At 40.4% G+C, this 8,450-nt stretch overlaps 1 protein-coding gene across 1 annotated transcript in view; it reads left to right on the top strand.

Annotated features, from left to right (window-relative positions):
* The first annotated feature begins 969 nt into the window (after nucleotides 1-969).
* The window catches only part of LOC141541820 (calcium-activated chloride channel regulator 1-like), a 30,053-nt gene continuing 22,572 nt past the window's right edge, over nucleotides 970-8,450 (top strand). The window contains exons 1-3 of the mRNA XM_074266323.1: nucleotides 970-1,166; nucleotides 7,324-7,464; nucleotides 7,670-7,817. Coding sequence (XP_074122424.1) covers nucleotides 1,008-1,166; nucleotides 7,324-7,464; nucleotides 7,670-7,817 — 448 coding nt within the window. The 5' untranslated portion in view covers nucleotides 970-1,007. The remainder of the gene's footprint in view (nucleotides 1,167-7,323; nucleotides 7,465-7,669; nucleotides 7,818-8,450) is intronic.

The following is an 8,450-nucleotide window of genomic DNA, read 5'->3' as shown; positions in this document are numbered from 1 at the left end:
TTACATGAACTGATGCTGAGTGAAATGGGAAGGACCAGGAGATCATTATACACTTCAACAACGATACTATATGATAATCAATTCTGAAGGACGTGGCCATCTTCAGCAATGAGATGAACCAAATCAGTTCCAAGAGAGCAGTAATGAACTGAACCAGCTACAGCCAGCGAAAGAACTCTGGGAGACGACTATGAACCACTACCTAGAATTCCCAATCCCTCTATTTTTGTCCACCTGCATTTTTTATTTCCTTCACAGGCTAATTGTACACTATTTCAAAGTTTAATTCTTCTTGTACAGCAAAACAACTGTTTTGACATGTATACATATATTGTATTTAACATATATTTTAACATGTTTAACATGTATTGGTCAACTTGCCATCTGGAGGGGGAGAAAGGAGAGGAAAAATTGGAACAAAAGGTTTGGCAATTGTCAATGCTGAAAAATTACCCATGCATATATCTGGTAAATAAAAAGCTATAATTAAAAATTTTTTTGAGAAATCACCTTTCATACTTAAGAACAGTATTTTGCCATCTAGCAAACATATAAGAAAACATACATACATACAGATATGTGTGTTATGGTTGTGTGTATGTGTATGTAAGACACATAAAGAGAGACAGACAGAAAGACAGAGAAACAGAAAGAGACAGAGATAGAGAGAAACAGAGAAAGAGAAAATCTGGTATTTCATTGAAGAAAAAAAAAGGAAGCTTCCAGATAAGGAAATTCCCTCTTCTACTGTAGCTTGGCACCTTTTCTATAAGAATTGCCTAATACTGAGAGATGAGGTGAGTTTTTTCTGTCATAAGCAAACATTTTTAAGTACTATTGCTGTAAACTGTTTTTGACATGACGATGAAACATATTCATTTAATTAGAAACAGGGTCAAAGTCCTGGGTAAATTGTGCTAATAACTTTTAAGAGCATATATATAGCAGCAGAAAACAATTTCCTAGACTGGCCTCTTCCCAAAGAAGCTGGATACAGACACCCCACTATGGTGTCATTTAAAACATTTCTTTTAACCTTGGTCCTGTACATGTTCCAAGGAGCAGGCACTTCTCTCATTAAGCTGAATAACAATGGCTATGAAGATGTGGTCATTGCAATTAGCCCAGATTTGCCAGAGGATGAAAAGCTGATTAAGGAAATCCAGGTAGGAGAAGTGTTGCTTGTTTGCTCTTCCATTTTCTTTGAATTCTAAAATGTGTCTGTGTATGTAAAGGAGAATACTTTATTGCTAACTATTTTTTTATTTGTAAAGGATCTTAATATTTCATTGGCTTGCTCTATATGAACTGAAAGCAGGTAGCAAGCAAGAAGACTAGTGCAATCTTTTAAACATTTTTTACTGATGCCTTTGCTATTAACATTAGTTAAATTTAAAGGGGAAGAAAGGAGGTCTTTTTTTCAGAAATAACTATGTCCTCAGTGGCGCCGGATATGCTAACAGGGACAGTTCCATTTGGAACAGTTACAAAAACTATTTTGCCAGAAATGCCATTACCTTTATATCCCTCTTCCTAGTTTGGGGCAATCCTAATCCTCAGAAGCTTCCTGCCTTGTAGTTTCTCCTTCCCTGGTAGAGTTCAGAGGGTATCAAACTTTAGGGGGACAGGCAAAAGGAATTCTGTTGCTCTCCCCTGCCAGATGCCAATTACAGGAGCACTCACTTCCTTCTGCCTCCAACAAATATTGGAATTACTCATTCAAAATATTTTGTCATGAATTATCCATGTTCCAACAGTTTTCCCCCAGTAGAAAGAGTTACTTCAGGACAGAGGTTGTTTGCTTTTTGCCTTTGTATCCTCTCTGCCTAATACAATGGCTGCACAGAACAGATGCTTCAGAAATGCTTGTCACCCAAAGTAGGCCTTTGAGATGATCATCTCACAATTGATATTTAGTCATTTTAAGGGCAGTTAGGAGGTAGTGGCTAGAGCACAAGGACTGGAGTCAGAAGGAGTTCAAATCTGAACTCAGACGCTAGTGGGCAAATCATTAATCATGTTTCCCTCAGTTTCCTCATTTGTAAAATGAGCTGGAGAAGGAAATGGCAAACCACTCCAGTATCTTTACTGAGAAAACCCCAAGCGAGGCACCAAAGAGTCAGACTTATTGATGAGGTTCAGATTTAGGGAACCAAAATGAGATTAGGATTTCTGGTGGCCAGGGAGTTAAATGATAAGGTCTAGTGGCAGGTTTAAAGTTTAACAAGTGCTCTGAGGTTAGAAAAAAACCGAGAGCAGTTTGGAATCCCCTATTTTTGTAGACATGGCATGAGCATGCAAAAGCATAAAAGGCTATAAAGGGGAGGCAGTGTGTTAAGGCAGGATGACCAAATTGGGGAAACCGAGTCCTGTTTTAAATGTATGTGAACAGATTGCTTCCTGAGAGGGCTGGAAACTATGGCTTCTTCAAGAGCCAGGCAAAGGGTTTGGGAGGGGCATGGCCCGCTTGTCCAGAATGCTGGTCTGGAGATTTGAGGAGATGAGATTGAGTCCCCAGTCTCCCCACTGTACAGTACCCCAAGAAGGGGACAGGATAAGAGCATTTAAATGGCAGGTTGCCAAGCCATATGGGAGAGGTCTGAAAAAGGCCTTGAATTCCGTGATCCCCATTCTATGGGGGGAGGGGGAGGAAAGGCCAGAGTGAGGGTGGGGGAGGAAGAGATGCCATCTTACCCAGTGCGTCCTAAATAGCGAGGGCTCCTCTGGTGCTGCCATGGTGGGGGCAGCTCGTCTAAACTCCCAAATCTTGCTGGGAAAGCAAGTCCTGATGGAGAGACGGCTCACCCCTGGCCAGAGAGTAGCAGCCGTGGGTAGAGAGAAATGTTCTCCAAATTCACCCCAATTCAGTGACCTTTCTCCTCGTGGTGACAACCTGACCATTAGAGACTCCATTGAATTTAATAGCAGAGTGGGAAAAGGGCTCAAATACAGCTTCTCTTAAGATTTCCATTTATTTCCCCAGAACAGATGAAAGAGAGTGCTGGCCTGGGACCCTCGAGAGGGATGGGGTCCCCAGAATGGTCATGTGTCTCCTTGTTCTGGGGGGGGTGTTAAGAAGACACTTCCTCTCACATCTTGGAGTTCCTGCCTGAGAGCAGGGCTTTCTGGTGAGAGAAAAAGGAATTTAGGAGTGCCTTAGGATGCAAAAGAAGGTCCTTTGTCTCTGGAGGGCTGGGCAGAGGGAGTTTCCTCAAACCAAGTATCTCTGCTCAAGGAAGCATTTTTAGAGGCAGAGGTGTGTCTAGATTGTGAAAAAGTAAAAGCTTTTAGTTTTCCTAAATTCTTGCAGCACTTCTGTCTAGATTTGCTACAGAATAAGGAAAGGAAAAAAAAGGTCTTTTACCTTGTCCAAAGTTTCAGATTTCCTGGTCCCACTATCTCTAAGAATAGAGGGTGACAAAGAGGCCTTTTTGCCAGAAAATGCAAATATTGCCCCCCCCCCCCCCCCAGGGGAATAAGGCCCACAGCCCAGACCTAGGCTGGGTGCCCTCTACCACTATAGAGATAGAGTGAGACAAAAGAAGGACTGCAGGTATTTTTCCTGGAAGGATACTGCAGGAACATCTCAAAACCCAAATTGGTTCTGAGTGTCCAGGGTTTGGAGGTTCTAATTTTTGGTTCCTGGTCAGGGAACCAAATGATGAGGTTTAGCTTTAGGGAACCTGTAAAGGGCTAGAACTGAGCAGATTACTTAACCTAGATGCAAGGTAACCTAGCACTGAGGGCTAATTACCAATTGGACAATTTTCTATTAACATGTCTGGAGGATGACCCTACTCAAGTCTATGCTGGCTCGATCTGTGGGTGTGGTGAGAGAAGGGAGGAGAGATCAGCAGGTGGAGTGGGAGAAGGAGGATCATTCTTTGGCGGTGGAGAGAGAGGAAGGAGGTGTGGAGATTCCTCTATCTGATCCCCTGACAGCGACCCCAAAAGACTAAGAATAAAGATTTTTGCTTTACTACAGCTGATTCTAAGATATCCAGGGCCTCAACAGGAACCAATATGAAATTAAGGTTTCTGGTGGTCAGAGAGTTAAAGGATAAGGTCTAGTGGCAGGTTTGGGGTTCAGGGAACCAAATGGAGAGGTTTGGCTCCTCTGCAAACCCTTGGGATTTGGTGCAAGGGTAGGGAGTTTTGGGACTCCCTTCTGGTGGTGCAGAGGTTCTGTGTAAAGGAATTTACAGACCCGAAAAATTGATAAAAGAGGTTTATTATGAGGATTGGAAGTAAGGTTAGAAATAAAGGCATAAAGTCTGGTTAGGGAAATAGGTGAGAGTAAAGAGAGGAGGACACTGGAAAGAGTGTTCCAGTGGATAGAGGCTCTTGGCATGCCAAGCATGGAGCTGGCAAGTTTGGAACCTCTGCAAAGAGAGGGATTTAGTTGGCTCTTTTTATAATGAGAGCTTTGGCTACAAGCTGAAGGGGGCCTGCGGGTGGAGTCCCAAATTGGCTCCTAGCTGGGTTTCAGATAGAGCTAGAATTTGAATTGAATTCAATGAGTTTCTGGACTGAGCTGACCCCACCCAGATAGCAAAGAAGAAACTGTCCTTTGGGGCAGGGTCCCTCACTGAGGCAGAGTTGAAGGAGATTTTCTTCTTTAAGGATTTTCAGAGTTTCGGGGTCCCCTCTTCATTATATGAACAACAATGTCATTCAAACATCAAATCTCATTTTACAGAAAGCTAAGTGACTTCCTTACAATCACTTCTAGCTAAGCCTATAAGCCAGAATTTGAATGTCAAGTCCAGTATTCCTGAAATTTGGCAGTCTGACGAACTCCCCAGAACTATCCTCAGAATAATGTTTTTAAATGCATAAAAATTATCGAGAGGATTACAGAGGAAGCCAAAGGTTAGTGCCAAATAAGGATGTGATCTTTTTCCCATCCAAGTTCAGGGACTCCCTGAAATCTATCTCTGGAGTCTAGGTTCTCCTGACTTATCTACAAATGTACAAATTTTAGGCAAGGAGGTTAGTGTGACTGTGTCCCAGGGCACTTGCTTGGGTGCAGAAGGCTGGAGAGGGATGAGGGGAGAGGAAGGTTGTGAAGAGCTCTGAAAGTGAAACAAAGGATTTTCTATTTGATTCTAGTAATGCCAGGGAATCATTGGAGTTTAATAAATAAATGGGTAAAGTGGTCAGATCTGCCATTTGGGGAAGATGAAAGAGCAGAATAGAGGAAGAATGGGAGCAGAAGAAACTTGTAGCAGCCTTTGTTACTCATTTATCAAGTGGATAATTCAGTTCAATTTAACAAGACTTACTGAGCTCCTATGATTGGAAGGAATTTTGCTGAGCACTGAGAATACAAAATCAGAAATGAAAAATAGTCCTTTCAATGAATGAGCTTCCATTTCACTGGAGAAAGCTTGAATCACGAGGAGGACCAGGAAAATTCCTTTAAGAGGCTACTGGTGAGCAGAGCCTTGCCTGCAGGAAACCAAAAGATACCAAGAAGTAGAGGAAGCACTTTCTAATTAGAGGGATAGCCAACCTCTTCTGGGAGAGGACAAATGAAAAGTTGAGGAATTTGTACTTAATTCTAGATTCAATAGGATTGAAGATTGGGTTTTGCAATCCTCTGATGGTCAGCCTCCCTGCCCATATCTCTCCCCATTCTGGTCATCTTCCACTCAGCTGTCATAGTGACCTTCCTAAAGGAGAGGTCTGACCATGCTGCACATTTTGCCCCCCCCCCACAAGCTCCAGAGTTACCCATCACCTCCAAGATAAAATACAAAATAATGTCTGGCCTTCAAAGCCCTTCATAACCTATCTCCCTTCTGCTTTTCCCATCTTTTCACCATTCACTCCATGTCCTAACTCAGTACTTTCTCTGTTTGCTCCATGTTGGGAATTCTATCCCTTCTCATCTCCACCTCCTGGGCTTCCTTCAAGCCCCAGCTAAAATTCCACCTTCCACAGAAAGCTTTTCCTAGTTTTCCTCTGATGATTATTTCCCAGCAGAGCTAGTTACTCCCCCTTGGCTGAGTCTCACTCCCATCTCCTTGAATTTATCACACTTCTCCTTGTATTATAACTATTTGTATATGTGGTTGTTCCCCAACTCCTATTTTCCATTAGATTTCAAACTCCTAAAGAGCAGGATCTTCCTCAAAGCCATATTTGCATCCCCAGGGATGTTTTGCAAATGTTAGGTATTTAAAAGCTATATATCGAACTGAGTTTACTTGAACTGTGTCCTGTTAACAGTGAAGTTCTTAGTGACTCTAAGGATGGGAGGAACAATTTCAGGGCCCCAACAAGACATGTATCAAACCCTCCATGCTTTGGAACTGGCTTACAGATCAACCAAGTTTCATGGTAAAGGCTGAAGAAGCTTTGGCAAAGCATTCCAATCAGTGTATCCTCACTGAAAAGCTGGCTATTTATGAGACAAGAGGAGCAATTTAATCTTATTTCACAGATGAGAGCACTGAGTCTAGTTAAATATTTTACTCAAAATCACAAGATTTATGAAGTATTAGCATGGCAGGCTTGACTCTTAGCCCCCAAACATCTGATCCCACTCCAGTACTTCTTCCACCTTATTATACTATCTTAGCCTCATTTAGGTTAATTTAGATAATGAAGAGTCCACAAATGTAAATAATAACTATAATAATTATAGCAAAATGGATTGGAAATTAAAGTAAGGTTGTCATCTGACCAATCAATTGAAAAGCACTTGTTAGGCATCTCCTATGTGCTAGTTACTCTGTGCAGAGGATTCAAGGGAACAAAACAACCCATACTCTCAGGGAGCTCCCATTCTAACTGATGTTGAGAGCCTAAAAGGAACAACATTGCTGAGAGGTCCTCGCGTTCTTTCTATGCTCCCTCAAAATGGAATTCACTACAACAAAGCCCCAGCCTCACTTGTGATAAATCCTGGAATTACAATTTGCTTTAAAGAAACCTTGAGCACAATTTTAAACAAAACCATTACATTGTCACCGTATACCTTTGATTCTATCTGGGGCTATATATGGTTGTAGGTCCATGTGAATATGTGTTTAGCATAAAGACATATGGTGTGGGGCAAACTTGGTTTGGAATATTTCCATGGGATTGGGGCTCCATGAAGAAGGAAATGTATACTCTTGCTTCTTCCTAAACAGCATGCATTATTGGGACACAACAAAAAGATTGAACAATATAAACATCCAAATTTTGCCACTTTCACTTGTTTAAAATGCTGTGATCTTTTTATACTAGCAACTTTCTTTGTGAAGTTAAACAATTGTTTTTATCCCTCTGTCAGCAGCCAGGTTTCCTGATAGATCTCTTCTTTCCACATAGGACATGGTATCAAAGGCTTCAACTTTCCTGTATGAGGCCACAGAAAAAAGATTTTACTTCAAAGGAGTCTCCATCTTGATTCCTAAGACATGGCAGACAAAACCAGACTATGAGAAACCAAAACTTGAGACATACGATAATGTAAGATCATCAAACTTTTTTTATTAAGCATTATTTTTATTAAATGATATTTTAAGTTAAATATTAGGTCATGTATGACAAATTTTTAAATGTAATTTTCTGATAATTAATGAAAAAAATTTCAGAATCTTTTAGTCAATATTCCAAGTTTTGTTTATGACATTCTATGTAACAAAAAAACTTTTTTTAAAAAATACATTTCTAGGCAGATATCTTCATTGAAGCCCCTAATCCTGCAGGTTATAATGCTCCACGAACTGACCAGATTAAAGAGTGTGGAAAGATGGGAGAAAGAATTCATTTAACTCCTGACGTCATACTGGGGAAAATGGTGAAAGAGTATGGATTTCCAGGTACAGTTTCTGATGAAAGTCTAGTATTACATCATGTCTGCAGTGCATTTTATAACTTAGGTTCCACTATAACAACTATGGTTCTCTTAAGAAAATGCAGATTAGCAAAAAGATTGGAAGAGGGTTCCTTCTTTTTATATATAAAGGTATAGCAGTATTTCACTTCTTTGGAAAGATAATTATTTTAGACTAGAGGCTTCTAAAGTTTTTTGATTTCTCTTCCCATCAGTTAAAAAAAAAAAAATGAGTACAACTCACAACATATACATATATACCTAATTACAAATTATTTTTGTAGGAATTATTATATAAAATTAAAAGCTTATATAAAAGAGACATTTTTAAAGGATGAAAAAAAAATTAATCATAATTTAATCCTAAAGTGAATGGAGAGCTGCTGGAATTTATTGAGTAGGGGAGTGACATGGTCAAACCTGCCTTTTAAGATAATCACTTTGAGAGCTTTGTGGAGGATCAACTGGAAAGGACAGAAATCAAATGCTGTGTGGGAGACTAATCAGCAGACTGACACTGCAAGTGTCAAATCATAAAATGATCAGGACTGAATCAGTGTCAGCTGTGTTAGTAGAGAGAAGGGGACAGATGTGAAGATAGAAGTTACAATATATAACG

The sequence above is a fragment of the Sminthopsis crassicaudata genome, chromosome 4 (genome assembly GCF_048593235.1).
Source record: "Sminthopsis crassicaudata isolate SCR6 chromosome 4, ASM4859323v1, whole genome shotgun sequence".
In the NCBI taxonomy this organism is placed as follows: Eukaryota; Metazoa; Chordata; class Mammalia; order Dasyuromorphia; family Dasyuridae; genus Sminthopsis; species Sminthopsis crassicaudata.
The sequence above is the reverse complement of the archived record's forward strand: the minus strand, read 5'-3'. Positions and strand labels throughout refer to the sequence as shown.